An 18,226-nucleotide genomic window follows, 5' to 3' on the forward strand; every position below is an offset into this window, starting at 1 on the left:
ACCAAGTCTACCCAGGAGTGTGGAAAACATGGAAGATTTGTGTTGGGCACTGAGGGTCATGGCCAAATTTCAATTACAAAGATAAAAAAGAGAAGAAATGACCAAAAGAAAAACATGGGATGGAAAAGAGATATAAAGAGTGAGAAAAACCACAAAAAATGAGAAAGAGTAGGAAAGCTGAAGATACTACTCATGACTCAATCCTTTCTCAGAAATTATTGAGTTACAAAGTAAAATCGGGGATCCCTGGGTGGCTCAGCGGTTTAGTGCCTGCCTTCGGCCCAAGGTGTGATCCTGGAGTCCCGGGATCGAGTCCCATGTCGGGCTCCCTGCATGGAGCCTGCTTCTCCCTCTGCCGTGTCTCTGCCTCTCTCTCTCTCTCTCTTTCTCTGTGTCTCTCATGAATAAATAAAATCTTAAAAAACAAAACAAAATAAAACACACAAAAAAAAACCAAAGTAAAATCCCAGATGCCCTAATCTTAAGTGTGATTTTATCAAGAGTTTGTACCTTCCACTAGCCATCTTGTAAGCGGACAGCAGAGGTATCCCTAGTTAGGAACTGGCCAGGTAGATAAAACACAGTTTCTGTGGTTAACTCCTTCTCTCAAGTGAATATGATAATCCAAATCCACATACTTAAAAGAAGGTTTGAACCCTTAAAAGTTTATACTTGCTCTTCCTCTATTTTGTTCTGAGCCTTTTACATAAAGACAATAAATTATCTGTTCTTAATTTCTAACACATAAATGGGGAACACTGTATCAATATATTCTGTCCCCAGTCTCTGAGATTTAGACAAAAGGAAAGAATACAGATCTACCTCCCATTAAGTCAAAACTCAACTATGTAACTAAACAAAGAAGGTCCTCAATTTTTTATGAGGAGAATTTTATCCTCGGTCTATATATCACCAATCTGAATATGATTTTGCAATTATGATGATCATATGTTTTGTGAAATAAAGACATATTCTGAAATCACACATTTAGCTGGGCAAAAATCTAACAGAGACTAATAAATTATGAGCCTGAACACTGAAATACTTATTCATCTACATTTTACTACATTAAATTTCTAAGAAATTATCACTTACATTTTTCTCTAAAATTAAGATGCTTGTACTGCTATAGCTTTCACTACATTTCAACATCATCCATATTTACACATTTTTGCATTCTTTTATCCTTCACAACAAAGATAAAAGGTTTCAGACAGCCCAAATCAGGTTTATTCATATGTTCACAAGATCAAAGGGAGCAGATATAAGGTTTAGGCCACAGAGAAATTAAAAAACAAAAAAACAAAAACAAAAAAATAAACAACAAACTAAAACAAACAAACAAAACCCTTCAATTCCCTATAAAAACTTCTAAGGGAATCCTTCTCATTTCCCTTTATTCAGTTCCTATTTTTGGTTAGTAACATGGTTTTAGTGAACAAAGGTATTCAAATTACTGACTTCTTCAAGAAGGATGAACTGTGTTGTTATAGCACAAGCACAGAAAAAGATTTCTTTCTGAAAGGAGAAAACAGAGTATTATGAGAAGGAAGATTTGAAGCAGAAGTATCTCTAGTGTTATAATAAATTCTTTCCTGACCTCCTTCATACAGAGCAGACCAGAAAAATAGAAGGGAGTGATGGTTTCCTGATATTTTAAATTCTAAGAAAGCACAGATAATCACTAAAAAAAAAGTCCATTTTAATTATCTAAGTAGTCACAATGTGAGTGATTCACAACAGAGTACTGATGGCAAATTGGTATTAGCATATTTTCTGTTTTGGCCATAATTAATTTTAGTATTAACACAAGCATAGCAAGAAAAGTTCTGAAAGGAGGTGGGACAAGACAGGGGCACGCTAGTAGAAAGCCAACACGAATTACTCTAAAGTAAATCATTGTCTTTCAAATTATTCTTATGATTGTATGGAGAACAGTGATTTAGCCAGTGTATTAACATATTCCTATCTATCATTATACTATAGGTTCAACCTAAGGAAGTTTTATTTTTTTATTTTTTAAATATTTTATTTATTTATTCATGAGAGACAGAGAGAGACAGGCAGAGACACAGGCAGAGGGAGAAGCAGGCTCCATGCAGGGAGCCCAACGTGGGACTCGATCCAGGGTCTCCAGGATCACACCCTGGGCTGTAGGTGGTGCTAAACTGCTGCGCCACCGAGGCTATCCAGGAAGTTTTAATAATGTCAGGAGTACATACCCATCATCCTATACGTCAGTTGCAGCCCTGCACTGGAAATTTTTTTTCCCAAATAAGGTTTTATATATTTTAATATTTCACCAAGGTATTCTAAGGACTTTGTGACCATGGCAGATTTATCAGAAAGTTTCTGCAGATTCCCATAAGTAATACCAACAGCCTATAAAAAAAAAAGGAAAAACATGATTTAGACTTCCAAGTTTTACACAATACTGACTTTGAAAAATAAAGAAAATTTCTCTCTCCACACATACTCATTACATTTTTAAGTGTACATCCTTAACTTTCCAATAAATGTTCACAGCAATTAAAAAATGCCAGTGGAAAGAATTAAGTCTTGCCTTTTATAATTAAAATAAAGGTTAAAAGAATAAAAAAAAATCAATGGAACTTATACAAAAACTTTATCAAATCACATTAAGACTTCCAGACATCTTAGTATACAACTGGCAATTAGAACCCCCAAGTTCCTATAAGGAAAACCTATAAGCAAGGTTACTAAATTCTTTTCTTTTTTAAGATTTTATTTATTTACTTGAGAGACAGCACATGTACATGCACGCAGAGGCAAGGGGGAGGGGCAGAAGGAGAGGGAGCAGCAGACTCCTGGCTGAGCAGACAGCCCGGATATGGGTCTCCATTCCAGGACCCTGGGATCATGACCTTACTGGGGTGAGCCACCCAGCATGCCCCAAGGTTACCAAATTCTTACATATTAAGACCTCTATAAAGCTCACTTCTGTGATATGAGTAGATTTTTTTCCCCCTACAATTTTCTCTATGAGCCATTAGAGCCAGCTTAACTTTCTCAGAGGAAAAATGATGAAGTACAAAAGGTACAGATGGCAAAATGGTGAGGCAGTAGGAGAAATGGGAGGTAAGGTGGTGAGAGAAGGTAAAGTGGGAAGAGGACGGGAAATAAAAGAGTAAGTTCAGGTAGGTGGAGAATAAGCAAGAAGAGGCCGTCACAAAAAGGATCAAGAGAAGACTGGCTGGGGATGGGTTGGGAGGTTTGAGAAGAGTGGCAAAATTTTCAAATCATTATTGGTGACTGACTTAACAGTGGATTTCAAAGACCTACATTGGACATAATAATACCTGTATACATAGTGATGTAATTTTTCTCCTGCGGCTCTCAGCAGGTAAGACAAAGAAGAGAAAGCAAGTGGTTGCACCAGTCCAAGGTTGAAGGTGTGTAGGGAGAACCAGAAGAACAAAGATGGAAGACTGTAGTTATGCCGGTAAGAGTACAGCTGCAGTGAGGCCCCCAATGGGTCTAATTAAGGTGGATAGGGAAGCAGCGAGACCTTGAAAAGGATGCTGCGCAGGGAGAAGAGGAAGTGGTAGGTCATGTGAGGTCACTTGGAGACCTGGAGGCAGAGGTCATGATAACTAAAGAGCTCTCAGATGATCCAGGTGATGCCACAGCATCACTTAGGTTTAGTAATGGGAATGGGTCAATGAAGTAGAGCAGAAGTGATGATCATGAAAAGACTTGTGGAGGAGCTCTTGAAATGAGGGATTAGGTTAAGTTATTCAAGGTGATATTAAAGTTAGCCATGTTGATAATAAAATGTAGAATGTCGGAAAAGATAAGGAATCTATGAACTGGAGTGACTGTGAAGTGGATGATGAAAACAGCAACAAAAGATAGACTGGATCAATCTCTTTCAATTTAGCTTTCTGCCTTTGGTTCTCTACACACTTCCTTTCCTAGATCAGAAGTTCTCAAACTTCTCAGTTTCCTTTTTAAACACTTAAAAGTTGAGGATCTTACAGTGCTTATTATTATTTGGAGTAATACTTATGGATATTTACCATATAAGAAATGAAAAGAGACATTTAAATCATTTGTTCATTTAAAAATAATAAGCATTATATGTTAATAGTAAAATCTTTACAGAAAACAGCTTCTTTCTTACAACAAAAAAATTAGTGATAAATTTTACATTTTTGTAAATCTCTTTAATGTCTGACTTAATAGAAGATCGCTAGATTCTCATATCTATTTCTGCATAAAATCCGCTGCAGTATGTTGTAGATGAAAATAACTGAATCTCACATATATATGTAACTGGAAGAGAAATAAGTATTTTAATTGATTTTTCAGAGAAATGTGAGGATTCCTCTTTGATATTATACCAAAATTTGACAAGTGGTATTTCTTAAAGGTTATCTATTATCGTACTGAAAACTATGTCAACACCTATTCTGTGTTAATTCTTCCAGCAAGAATTGTAACACATCTAAAATGCGGTCTGCCAGAAAAACTCATTAGTGACTCAATGCCCATATTCATTGATATTCAGATATTCAGCACAAACCATATTATTTGCACAAACAATCTAGGCTCAGTGAGCCATTCTTAGCAGGAAATGGTGGGAAAAACCTAAGGCCCCATTCACCAGCCAAGGGGCCAGACTTGCAAGATTCTGCTACACTGCTACATTAAAAGCCACTGATTGATTTTGCTCTTCAAATGAATGTTTAATACCCATGCATGCTTTTAAAAAGCTTGCTTGGTCATTTGGAAAACTCTGGCTCACTGAGTTATACATCTTCTCAATGTGGACACACTTCATTATTCCTTAAAAAAACATACCTGTTAATACTACCACCAGAAGAAAAGTCTTTACGTATCATGAAGCTCTCAAGCTCATAATGGCAAATACAAGTTTCCAAAATTCTAATTTTCTTAAAAGCTCAAGTTATGTCATCAGCAACAAACACTGTCAGTTGGTTTTTTTTTTTTTTTGAAGTGATACTCATTTCATACATTTCTGAGAAAATGTCTGCTAAATGCCCAAATCTGAATAATACTTTGTTAGTTGTTCTTTCAAGATAAAAGCAGTCAGGTCAGCTTGTAATTTAAATTATCACACAAGTGCTATTTATTCACAGATAACCACTTTGCTTTATACGCAGCAGATGTGCTTTAAGTGCACTTCCCATTGACATTAAAGGACATGTACTCAAAGATTAAAATTTCATAAAGTTAATAATTTTACCACTTCATTAAGGACATTCGTAATGAAATCAGATTCTTTTTCTTTTTTTTTTTTTTTTCCCTGTGACTGTATGGCAGTGAAAATGATAATGACCACCAATATAATCTTGGGCCATAATACTGATTTGTACTCAAGTTTTTGTACTCTTCGTGCAAATGCCAATACACTTTTGAGCTTGTAAAATTCCTAGAAAGGTACCAGTAACCCCCAGAGGTCTATGAAACACACTTTTGAGAACTACTGATCTAGATCTCAGTATTTTTCTCATGTTTAGCCTTCATCTCCCTGGACTATAAGACATGTATTTCTTAGATTATCTCAGGTATTTCTTTGACTCTCACTATTTGCATGTCATACTACCATTTCTGTGAAGGGAAGAGTTAACATAGTGGGCCCTAGACTGACTGCTATCTTTAAAAAAGGCCTACTTGCAAGTCTGGCCCCTTGGCTGGTGAATGGGGCCTTAGGTTTTTCCCACCATTTCCTGCTAAGTATGGCTCACTGAGCCTAGACTGTTTGTGCAAATAATATGGTTTATGCTGAATATCTGAATATCAATGAATATGGGCACTGAGTCACTAATGAGTTTTTCTGGCAGACCGCATTTTAGATGTGTTGTTACAAATCCTTGCTGGAAGAAGTAACCATGTCCAGTGCAATCCCCGGAAGAGGACCCCCAGAAGCCACACCTGGTGTTTCCAGACTTCACCACAGGTACCCTTTCTCTTTGCTGACTGAGCTATGAATTTTCACTGTAATAAGTCATAAATGTGAATACAACTATATACTGAGCTTAGTCCTCCCAGCAAATCATATAGAACTTGGAAATGGTGCTTGTTTACACAATCTTAAACTAAACCAGTTTAAAATTGAACTCTCACATACTTCTCCCTTACCCTAAATCATGATGTTCCTATTTCTCCTTAGGGTATAATCATTCTTCTGGTTAAACACAGTATTTATTTCATATCCCTTCAAAAACCTCATAATTCAATTTACAATTCCTTTTAAATCTAACTAATTTCTGGCCAATGGTTCTTCTGCACCTTTAATCTGCTCTACCGTTACTAATTTTCTTAAAAAGTCATTTGATCAAATCAGACCTACTTAAAAATTTATAAAGCCTTCATACTGTTCACAGGAGAAAATCCAAACTTCTTAGACCAAGACACTCTGAATTATTAACCTACTGAATGATCTATCAACTAATTGGCATTTAGCATATACTGTCTCACTATTTTAACCTTTGTGTTTATCTTGTATGCTCAGACAAGTTAAAAAGTTCTCTAAGATCAAGGACTACTTCTTTTGTTTTTTGCAAACCCTTAAGAAATCCCAGCATAATACTACCTAGCATTTAGCAAACAACTATTATTTACTGAGTGATGAAGGAACAATTAATTAATTCAGATTGGTTTAAATTAGTAGAGTCTCTGAAAACTATTTTTTTTTAATTTTTTATTTATTTATGATAGTCACAGAGAGAGAGAGAGAGAGAGGCAGAGACACAGGCGGAGGGAGAAGCAGGCTCCATGCACCGGGAGCCTGATGTGGGATTCGATCCCGGGTCTCCAGGATCGCGCCCTGGGCCAAAGGCAGGCGCCAAACCGCTGCGCCACCCAGGGATCCCGAGTCTCTGAAAACTATTAGTGAAATAAATGACTTCTACTTCCCTCTCTGATCCAGGATGGTTCCTAAGCATAGGAGTGTAAGTACAGGTTAAGATGCAGTCAACTACTAAATAAAAGGCTCAAAAGAAATATCTGTTTTATATCTGTATAGACTATCACTAAATATTTTTAGGATTTATATGATACCACTAATCATCATACAATTATATTTTAACTTAATGGAAACCAATGGAAGAATTCACATTTATGGAAAGAGCTTATAGGGATCCCTGGGTGGTGCAGCGGTTTGGCGCCTGCCTTTGGCCCAGGGCGCGATCCTGGAGATCCGGAATCGAATCCCATGTCAGGCTCCTGGTGCATGGAGCCTGCTTCTCCCTCTGCCTGTGTCTCTGCCTCTCTCTCTCACTGTGTTCCTATCATAAATAAATAAAAATTAAAAAAAAAAAAAAAGAGCTTATAGGTTGCATTTTTTTTCATTGCAATTAATACCTAACACTTTGTGGGAAAATAAACCTACTTTTATTGTGAATAGCTTACAAAAACACTAATCCAAACATGTTAACAACTTCAACAAGGCTATAAAGCAAAGAATACCATGTAATAGAAATTCCTGCAAAATTAATAATTAAAAGTCAAATGTTGAAAGGAACTATTTATTATGGAGACAAAACTAAACAAATGGATTGGATTTTAAAGCCCCAACCATAAGGATGTGAAGCAGTTGGTGGTTATGCTAAAAACAATAAAATTTTACTGTAAAATTTACTGTTTGCTACAGGGTGGTAAACATTAAGTTGGAAGTATTATGGACCATGTACAAGGCAATCTAGTTCCCAAGTACCTGGAAAGTATTGCTATCCAGCAATTTCAACAATAAGATATTCTTACAATTGACAGAAGCCTTAGAGTGAGGCTATTATGCAGCATTCACTTTTTTTTTTTTAAGATTTTATTGATTTATTTTCTTAGAGAAAGCAAGCACAAGTGTGGGGAGGGGGCAGAGGAAGAGAAAGAATCTCAAGCAGACTCTGCTGAGTGTGGAGCCTGACATGGGGCTCGATCTCACAACCCTGAGATTATGACCTGAGCCGAAATCATGAGCCCGCTGCTTAACCAACTAAGCCACCAAGGTGCCCCTATTATGTAACATTCTTTAGTAATTATTTTTCATTAAATGTATTCCTCTGCTGTCCTTAGGAGTGAATTGTACTAAACCAAAGAGTCACATTTTTATTCCTCCATAATTTTATAATGGCAGGCAAGCAATAATATGATTCAATTTAAAATAATTCATTTCATAGGAAAACTTTATATAAACAAAGTTTTTGTGAGAAAATAATTGTAACTCATCTGGACAGTTATACTAATAAGTGAAAAATACCTCAAAGAATAGAACAAGTGCTTTTGTAGGGTCTTCTGGACTGACGAAATATTCAATCTGAGCTTTTGAGAAAATATTCCTTACTTCTGAGAGTTTAAATAGCAACCTTGTCAGTTCAGCCAACTGTTCCAAGTACTCTTTTTCTGTTGAGATAAAAATAATATAAAATTTGTATTTATTATACACATTTATATTACACACATATGGAGAGAAAAGAGTAGGGAATGCAACATTCATTTATAACATCTTTAAAAAAAAATCAAATTTCCACATAATTAAAGACTTTAAATTAAGTCTCTAAGGAAATACTTTATTAAAACCAAACAAATATATACTTGTGAATGTCCTAGCCCAAAAGTTATTCATGTAAAGTTAAATGATGTAATAAGGTATCAAAGTAAATTTGGAGCATTGTTTTCAGTCCAGCCTTTGTAAGACTTATAAGCGGCCATAAAAACAGCTTTATGAAAAGGCATGTCCTATAGACAACCGGAACTGTATGGATATTTTTAAAAAATAAAGAAAGTGCAAGTATTACTTTATGGCTAATAATAGTAAAGCAGAAGAAAGGTAAAGTATCTAATATAAAATGGGAAAGAATTATTCATAATTGGGTATTTTTCTTTTTAAGGTGTTAACAGTGTGATATCTGGTTATTTACTTTATAGTTCTACTTTTTTGTGTGTGATCAGTTTAAGGTAAAAAAAACAGCTTGTCACCTGAGAGCAAGTTTTTGTTCCTGGCTTCCAAGGCAACAAGTTCTTTTATCTTTATAGGAGAGAAATTTGTCATATATGGTAACAGGAAAATATCAAGAAAAAGAAACAGGCTGCAAAAGGAAATAAGTTACTTTATATATATATATTACAAATATACTTTATATAATATTACAAATATATTTTGTATCTTTTCCTATTAATTTGTGTAACAGGAAATTTTAAACATATTTAGATATCTAAAAAGCAAAATGCCTGAAATACTTACCAACAATCTGTCCAGGATTTGTATCAAGGAACAAATCATCAGGCACATAGAGGTTGTTTATGTACATTTGCAAAACACAACGAATCCATGATCTTACAGTTAAGGCTTGAAAAGATACACAGCCTGAATGAGAAAGTGCTTCACATAACATGCTGTAAAAATAAGTTATGGGTATTAAAAACCAAAACCATAACCAAAACCTAAACCTGACAGTATGTTCCCTGAACATAGAGATTAAGAAATGAAGGAAAACACTGTAACATACCCCACTTCTTGGCCTCACTTATTTTACAGACATACACATTAATGAAGATAGGCACTGTTGAAAATAAACACTACAGATACACTTGAAAAGAGGTTTTACATAAATATTCTTGCTTTCATCTGTAATCTTCTAATTTTTAATTTTCCTCTTTCCATCGGTAGCACATGTGTAGGGTTATGCCAAGGAAGAGAGAGTAAGGTTAAAATGGGAAAATTGAGGTAGGGGCTTATAACCAGCTAGGTGAGATGATAATGAAGTATCAAATACAAAAAAAATAGTGGCCCTCAGAGTAAATAAAAACAGCAGTACTGATGACCATTTGTGTAAGAAAAAGTTAAAGACAAAGTATATTTTTATGTGGGTCTTCTAGCCAATCCCATTCCCATTCCTTTCTTTCCTGCTACCCCTCCCCATGGGTGGTCATTATTAAGGAAGTCCAAAGTACCATCTGATAGGAAAAAAACAAAAATAAAAATCTTTATGAAGCCAAAGGCCTGACTTAATCTGCTATCTACTCATTTTATAATTGGGAGGGGGGGGGTAGTAGAAAGGATGAGGGTGGTCTTAAAACCATAAAATGTTAGGTAAAGTCAGAATTTAAATAATACATATAAATCATAACTGTGGGGCACCTGCATGGCTCACTGATCAGTTAAATGTCAGTCTTTGGCTCAGGTCATGATCTCTGCATCCTGGGATAGAGCCCTGAGTCCGGCTCCCTGCTCAGCAGGGTGTCTGCTTATCCCTCTCCGTCTGCCCCCACTCCACTTTTACACACTCTCTCTCCCTCTCTAATAAATGAATTAAATAAAAAAATAGTTTGAAAAACTATGAAAATAAGTTGCCACAAAGAGTACACAGTGCAGAACACAGGTTTGTCATGTATTACCTATACGACCTGCCCCAAATAATTTAACACCTTTACATTTCAGTTTCTTCAACTGTTATTATACACCAAATATTACTTTTTAAACTAAGTTTCAGTAAAATAGTTTCAGAAACTAAACAAATAAGTTAGTTACAGCAAATGGTTTTAGCAAAAGTATTTAGAAAATGCTAATAATCTTTGCTATTATAGAATTCTCAAGCTGGAAGAGATTCTAAAAATAATCCAATTGAAGTTAAACTCCCTTACCTTACTACTGAAAGCCCATGAGAAGGTGATTTAATGTCTGCTTGGTGAGCTTTTTTATGCAAAGACCACCTCACCAAATGGCATCTCCCTTCTCACTGGCAGCTTGGACAGAAACTACAAGGGTCTCTTAGGTTTGAGTATTCATTTTATTTTCCCTCATCTTGATATTCTTTTTTTTTTTTTTAAGATTTTATTTATTTATTCATAGAGACACAGAGAGAGAGAGGGGCAGAGGAACAGGCAGAGGGAGAAGCAGGCTCCATGCAGGGAGCCCGATGTGGGACTCGATCCAGGGTCCCCAGGATCACACCCCAGGCTAAACCGCTGCGCCACCAGGGCTACCCTCATCTTGATATTCTTATTCAAATCCTCCTGATTACACTATTTCTATTTTTACTGATTTATTTGTTTGTTTGTTTATTTATTTATTTTAAAGATTTATTTATTTATTTATTCAGAGAGAGAGAGAGAGAGAGAGAGAGACAGAGGAAGAAGCAGGCTCCATGCAGGAGCCTGACATGGGACTCGATCCCAGGTCTCCAGGATCACACCCCAGGCTGCAGGTGGCGCTAAACCACTGCACCACTGGGGCTGCCCTTTATCTTTATTTATTGTGTGTTTTTTTGTATTAGGGTTCCTCAGATCTGTTATGTAACAAAGCAGGAGACAGAGAAGAGGGAACCAATGTTCAGGGCAATGAAGTCTTATTCATAATTGTACAAGAGTCAAGTCTTTAAAAATCTAACTGTGAAAGGGAAAGCTAGTATTAAATCTAAAAATACAGTAATATACTAGTATCTTACAGACCAGGAATATTAATTGCAAAATTTCTTTCACAAAGTGAGTATAGGAAGGTCATTTCAGAATAGAATAAGGCAGTCCTATAAAAACAGTTTTGAAAAATGGCATAAACAGCAAGGTTTTATTTGTGTTTTAAAGCAGGCTACTGCCATTGTCAAATGCTGATACATCCAAAAGCAAAAAAACAAAAACAAAAACAAAAAAACAGCCAAGTGAGAATATATGTAGTAAGATCATTTTTTATTTGTGAAGATTCTTACTTTCCTAATGCATTGATCAATCATGAGGTTTTTTTTTTAATTTTTTTTTGAAATTTTTATTTATTTATGATAGTCACACACACACAGAGAGAGAGAGAGACGCAGAGACACAGGCAGAGGGAGAAGCAGGCTCCATGCACTGGGAGCCCGACGTGGGATTCGATCCCGGGTCTCCAGGATCGCGCCCTGGGCCAAAGGCAGGCGCCAAACCGCTGTGCCACCCAGGGATCCCCAATCATGAGTTTCTATTAATGTGCACACCTGACATCAGGTTACTTACCTATTTTGTAGGCAATGACTTAAATATCTTGCTACAACTTGGGGCCAGATGATATCATCCCAACCAAAAAGTTGCATCACTGATATAACTGGCTGGGGCTGAAGATCTGATGGAGCTGTGCTGGGCATGTCCACTGCTAGCAAAGTAAAATCTAGGTTTAAAGTGGGAGAAATATATGGTGAAGAATTTTTCAAAACTATTCCCCCCCACCAAATTATATTGATAGTGAGAGAAAGAACTCAGCACTCAATAATAAAATGTCACATTTAGAAATGCAGAACTAACAAAAAGCAAAAAACTGAACTACATTCACGTTGCCAAAGAAATTTATGGAGCACTCATCTAGTGCTCCATAAATCATCTAGATCTCCAAGAACGGGTCTAGAATAATCTGTCTCAGCATTGTCACCATGAAATCTATAATGGCTTCTTCAAATTCCAAATTCTATATCTGGTGTTTCTGCTAATGTGCCTCTCTCACTCAAAAAACCCATTAAAAAAATATTTCTAATACTGACTTTTCTCCAAAAAAGCTAATATACCACCAGCCACAGAGAAGACATCACACTTACCTTAGACACTAGTCTTCTGTTACATGGCAAACTCCTATAATCAGTGTCATTCCACTTCCTCAGAACCCACTAAGCCTAGGAACTCATATTCCTTAGTTAACCACATTAAACAAATATACTTTATTTTGTGATTTCCTGGGAATTCTCCAACTTAATTTATATTATATTAATTTATGTCAATAAATTGCTTATGAAGCACTGGCTCCTAAGCAGCTCTCTCAAACAGTGGCAGTCTATATTTCTCACCTCTCTCCTACATTTGAAGTACAGATAGGAGAGTTTGTTCTCTGGTCCCATGGCTGCTTCTACAGCATTCTCCCTTTCCTCCTCCTGAAAACCTCCAGCTTTGTCTCTCACATCATCAGATCCCAGTCACTAATGAATGCTTCTTGCTGTGTTACCTTCCCCTCATTCCTTTAAGACCATAGCTTACTAACAACGTGCTCTCTCGTAGCACTCCTATCATAATCCTCGATGGCTTTCTTCTAATATCCTGGCCTCTCAGTTTCCCGAATTCCCCTTCTCAGTGAATCTATTCTCCATTCTGTTTCAGCCATTCACTTCTGGGCTGATACTGAGATATTGGCATTACCAATAGGTGCATTCTCTCCATAATTTCCACTTCCGGGACCCTCCTTCTGGCACCATACTAGCTTTCAAACCCTCTGCCTCTAGGTCCCCTGCTCCCAACAACTATGTGATTCTACCAGGACCTACAATTCATTGATCCTACAACTTTTTCCCTGTCCCTCACTGCACTTTCATGCCTCATCTTTCCCTTTTTAGGCAGTTTGATTGCACAAGCACTGTTATGCTTGTTTTGTATACTGTCAACTCCCTTTCTTCTTCTTGATTTGTTGTACTTGTTTGGAAGAAAGCATCTGTTTCATCCCAACTCTTGGGGTCTTCTCTCCACATGCACCTATACCAGTGTAAAGGGCTGGTGAGCTGACTGACCTTACTTTAAATTTATGACTACAAACTTTAAGTTGGATCTCAGAGCTGGCCAGCATTCCTGCTACCTCATTACAATCCACTCAGACTTTTATTCTCCTGGTGGACTACTACATACCTTCTTTCCTCTCTGTCGCCAGCCAGCACCTCCTCCCCGTCCTCACTTTCAGCTAATGGCCTTAATTATTATTTCACAGTGAAATGAGAAATAAAAGCAAAGAACTACCACAAACTCCTGCCACCTCTGCCTAGACGCCTCCACCTGGGCTACAGACTGCCTTCTCTTCTGCTACTACAGATGATCGGAGGCCAAATCCTCTATGGGATCTTGTTATCTCTTGGGCATGGAAACACAAGAGACCCTCTTACATCATCAAGTTTTCCCTCACTCCAGAACATTCCTGTCCGAATTATAAATATGCTATAATTTCTCCTGTGTTACGAAAAAAACCCACAAATCTCTTTGACCCCACACTTGCCTCCCTCCCTCTAGCTAATATCGTTTTTCTACTTCTCTTAAAAAAGTGATAAAAAGATTTATCTGCATTCGCAGCCTGCAATTCATCTTCTCACATTTTCCCCTTGAATCCTCTTCAATCCGGCCACTGACCTCCCATCCCGCTACAGCCAATGACCCATCTCAGGCCTCCTCTGACTTGATCCATTACTGGCATTGGAGCAGTTGAGGACATCCCCCTTCCTTGAAATGTTTTGTCACTTGATTTCCAGGGCACTAGCCTTGGTTTCCCTCTTGCCTCACTGATATTCCTTTGCAGTCTCCTCCCTTGGTTCCTTTTTATCCTACACATCTGAACATGGGAATATTCTGGGGCCCCAACCTTAAACTTTTCTTTTCACCAACTTACTCTCATCAGCCATCTCATCCGGTTCATAGTTTGACTACTTACACATAGGTTCCCAACTGAACCTCTTCCCTGAACCTTACACTCATTATCCAAGTGCCTGCTCAACATCTTTTCTTACATTTTAGTGGATAACTGGAAAAAAAAAAAAAAAAAGTCCAGTATCAAAGTCCTAGATTTCCCTCATACATATCTGCTCCTGCCACAGTTTTCCACACCGCAGCACACAGGGGATTCTCTCTGTATTCTGCTTCCTATATCCTATCCACTTAAAAATTCTATCGGCTCTATTTTCAAAATGCTTGCCTTCAGGTTGGAAACCTGACCACTCCGTACCACCTGTGTTCCCACATGAGCCCAAGCTGCTCATTTCTGAGCGGTCCCTCACTGGCCTTGCTGTTGTCTGTTCTCAGTCTAGCAGCCAGAAGGATGCTCCCTACTCCTCTGTTCTGAACTCTTCCAACAGCTTCTCATCTCAGAGTAAAGGCAAAAGTCTTTACGAGTGCATACAAGGGAGAACACCAGCTAGCTCCCTGATACCTTTTGATCATATCTCTTGATTATTCTCTCTCCCTTTCTTATGCCTTGTGACCTTTTATGGCTTCCCTGTGGTTCCTCAAACACACCAGACATACTCTTGCCTCTGGACTGGTGCACAGCCTTGGTCTCTCGCTTCCTTCAGGTTTTTACTTAAATGGTGCTTACTCGGGCCTTCCTATTTAAAATTATAGTTTGTGGGACACCTGGGTGGCTTAGTGGTTGAACATCTGCCTTTGGCTTAGGGTGTGATCCTGGAGTTCCAGGATCAAGTCCCACATTGAGCTTTGTGCATGGATCCTCTGCCTGTGTCCCTGGCATCTCTCTCTGTATCTCTCATGAATAAATAAATAAAATATTTTAAAAATAAAATTACAGTTTGCTTCTTTTGGCCTTACCTATCCGCTTTATTTTTATTTTTCTCCATAACACCATATATTACACATCTTGCTTACTCACTTACTGTTCTCTCCCCTGCACTAGACCCTAAACTCCACAAGAACATGTAACTGATATGTGAGAAAAGAAACTGTGGTCCCTTCACCCACTGGTATATCCACAATGGCAATAAAAGTGGGTGTTTGAGGACATTTTTTTTAATGCAGGAATTTTTTCTCTCCTAACCTATCAAGTCTTTATTTCAAAACAAATCCCAAAACCACAGATACTTTACTTTAAATGTATCTGTCATTTACTTTTAGCACCTAGGACAGCCCTGACTAAACTTATGTGGTATGATTTTTGTTTGCTGACTGTGAGTCAGGATGATGAATGGAAGAAAGATAAGTCATATTGGCTTCTAATGACTGCTTTGGTTAAACTGATTGAGTATCAATATTTATTTTCATAGACATTATAGTAGTTGGAAAACTGTTGTCCTGTCACAATTCTTCAATCTGTCATTTGCAATGTTTTAATTATGGAAATGCTAGCAGAATTCAAGATCTTTCACAATTTAAATCATTCAGTCTTTTATGTATGCTTTTAGCTCAGCTTTCCATTATTCACACCAGGGTAAAACAAACCGTGGTTTAGGTCTTAGGTTTTAAAATGCATTACATTCAAATGTATTACATACTTTTTTATTTTTTTTTAAGATTTACTTATTTGAGAGAGTGAGAGAGCACAAGCAGGGGGAGTGGGAGAAGCAGGCTCCCCGTTGAGCAGACTCTGATGCAGGGCTCTATTGCGGGACCCTGGGATCATAACCTGAGGCAAAAGCATATGCTTAACTGACTGAGCCACCCCAGTGCCCCTCAAATGTATTACATACTTTTACACAAATTGCAACTAAATACATGTAGTTACCAGACTAATTTCTGTCTCGTTGAGTACTTCTGCACATATTTTGGGTAAAATATCCCTTTGAGAAATATAATGATCTCTTCTTAGAAAACTGAATATATATGCTCATATATTCAAATTCTTAACTACAATGTCCTGGGATTCAATTTCCCTTAAAGCCTAAGGACATGACCTTAGGCTAAGGGTCAAATTAATTAAAAATTACAAACTAAAATAGAATCTAGTAGAAGTCAGAACAACCACATTCTATATATCTGATGTTATTCTGGTTGCATCTGCTTGGTGTTGAAGTGGAATTCATGCTGTATTCTTTTGCTCTCCATACAAGTAACTTCATCTTATACCCAGATATCTGCATACAGAATATGAAAATAAAGTACCTGAATTAGAAGAAATCAAATGCTACTTTACTTTCCAAATATCACATGATAAGAAAAGTTTACATATATTCAATATTTTTATGATTGAAAGTTTTATTTCTGGCCAACAAACACTTAATTTTTCCCTTTACTAAGAGGAAAATAAACAAGCCAAAGGAACTTAATTTGACATATGTAATTCTTTTCATCTTTGGGCACCTTGGTGGCTCAGTGGTTGAGTGTCTGCCTTTGGCTCAGGTCATGATCCTGGAGGTCCTGGGATTGAGTCCTGCATCAGGCTCCCTGCGGGAAGCCTGCTTCTTCCTCTGCCTAAGTCTCTGCCTCTGTGTGTGTGTGTATGTGTCTTTCATGAATAAATAATAAAATAAAATCTTTAAAAAAATTGTTTTCATCTTGCTGGTTGTCCAAGTATTTATACTATAATAAGACTACATTGTATTGTATTGTTTAGACTATAATAGAAGAGTTTGTTACTAAGCAAAAAGAAGAAAAAATTGACAGAGTCTGCAAAATGAGAAGCTAATTAGCAAATTAACAACACTGACCTGCAGCTGCATCTGCAAGTTCTGAGAGAGGCACGGTCTGTGACATTCTCTGACTCTTCAAAAATGAAAAGAAATGTCTCCATAGTGCACTGGCAACTGCAGCAAGGTGGCGCTCTTTAGCCGATAATGAAGACTGCACAATTAGGTCCACATTCTCCTTTTGAAGTTCCTGACACAATTGTTGATGCATATTCCTAAAAAGAAATAAAAATATAGCTAACATCCAACAAATGCTTATAAAAATCTTCTTCAAATACATTTTGGGCTTTTAACATTTATATCATATGAAAACTGAAATACCGTTTTATATAATTAAAACCTTTATGCCAAGACATTATGCATTTCTGGTTATTTGATGGATGAATGATGGCATATTAAGCACCATAAAGTTAATGTTAATTACTAATGTCAACCATTAATTATATGCTTTTTAATATGTCAGATCCAAATGAGAAACAGGCAGCTTCAGAATGAAGGTCTGCATTTTGCAACTCACTATGACAAGTGATTTTACTTACAATCTAGACATGAAAACAATTTTTTAAATCATTTTCTTCCGAGAGCTTTAGGACACGGATGTACCAAGTGGAAAATAAGTACATCTAGTTTGCTTATGTGTGGCATTTTAAATTACAATATTTTCCTACAAAAAACTCTGCCACATAACAATCTTGGTACTTTGTTCTAAAAAGATCCACAATCATTTTCATATAGCTGGTAATAATACACAATAAAAAGATACTGTTCTCTATAAAATAGTAAAACATGAATTCAACACTGCCTAAAATTTTGATTCATCATTTACTTACTTATTTGCTTAATTCAATTAAAAATTTAGACATTTCTTGCAAATCAAAACTACAATAAGATATCACCTCACACCTGGGAGAATGGCTAAAATCAACAACACGAAACCACAAGTTCTGGCAAGGATGAGGAGAAAAAGGAACCCTCTTGATCTGATGGTGGGAATGCAAACTGGTACAGCCACTGTAGAAAACAGTATGGAGGTTCTTCAAAAGATCAAAAATAGAACTACCTTAGGATCTAGCAATTGCACCACTGCATATTTACCTAAAGAATAAAAGAACACTAATTCAAAG

At 36.9% G+C, this 18,226-nt stretch overlaps 2 protein-coding genes across 5 annotated transcripts in view; one reads left to right on the forward strand and one right to left on the reverse strand.

The window, feature by feature from the left end:
• The window catches only part of KLHL32 (kelch like family member 32), a 275,868-nt gene extending 258,415 nt beyond the window's left edge, over positions 1-17,453 (forward strand). Inside the window, exons 11-13 of one of the 2 annotated variants that reach the window (XR_011997162.1) lie at positions 3,365-3,463; positions 5,829-5,944; positions 17,030-17,453. Coding sequence is in view for 1 of the 2 variants with exons in the window: in XM_072737730.1 (XP_072593831.1) it covers positions 17,030-17,101 (72 nt within the window). In the remaining variant the exon portion in view is untranslated. The remainder of the gene's footprint in view (positions 1-3,364; positions 3,464-5,828; positions 5,945-17,029) is intronic. The other variant, XM_072737730.1, reaches the window with a different exon arrangement.
• Positions 1-18,226, reverse strand: part of MMS22L (MMS22 like, DNA repair protein) — a 128,486-nt gene that overhangs the window by 25,511 nt on the left and 84,749 nt on the right. For all 3 annotated transcript variants that reach the window (XM_072737713.1, XM_072737720.1, XM_026002910.2), the window contains 5 exons: positions 17,124-17,317; positions 11,968-12,118; positions 9,227-9,378; positions 8,243-8,385; positions 2,223-2,382 (listed from right to left, as the gene is read on the reverse strand). In XM_072737713.1, coding sequence (XP_072593814.1) covers positions 2,223-2,382; positions 8,243-8,385; positions 9,227-9,378; positions 11,968-12,118; positions 17,124-17,317 — 800 coding nt within the window. The remainder of the gene's footprint in view (positions 1-2,222; positions 2,383-8,242; positions 8,386-9,226; positions 9,379-11,967; positions 12,119-17,123; positions 17,318-18,226) is intronic.

Source organism: Vulpes vulpes, chromosome 1 (genome assembly GCF_048418805.1).
Source record: "Vulpes vulpes isolate BD-2025 chromosome 1, VulVul3, whole genome shotgun sequence".
NCBI classification, from domain to species: domain Eukaryota; kingdom Metazoa; phylum Chordata; class Mammalia; order Carnivora; family Canidae; genus Vulpes; species Vulpes vulpes.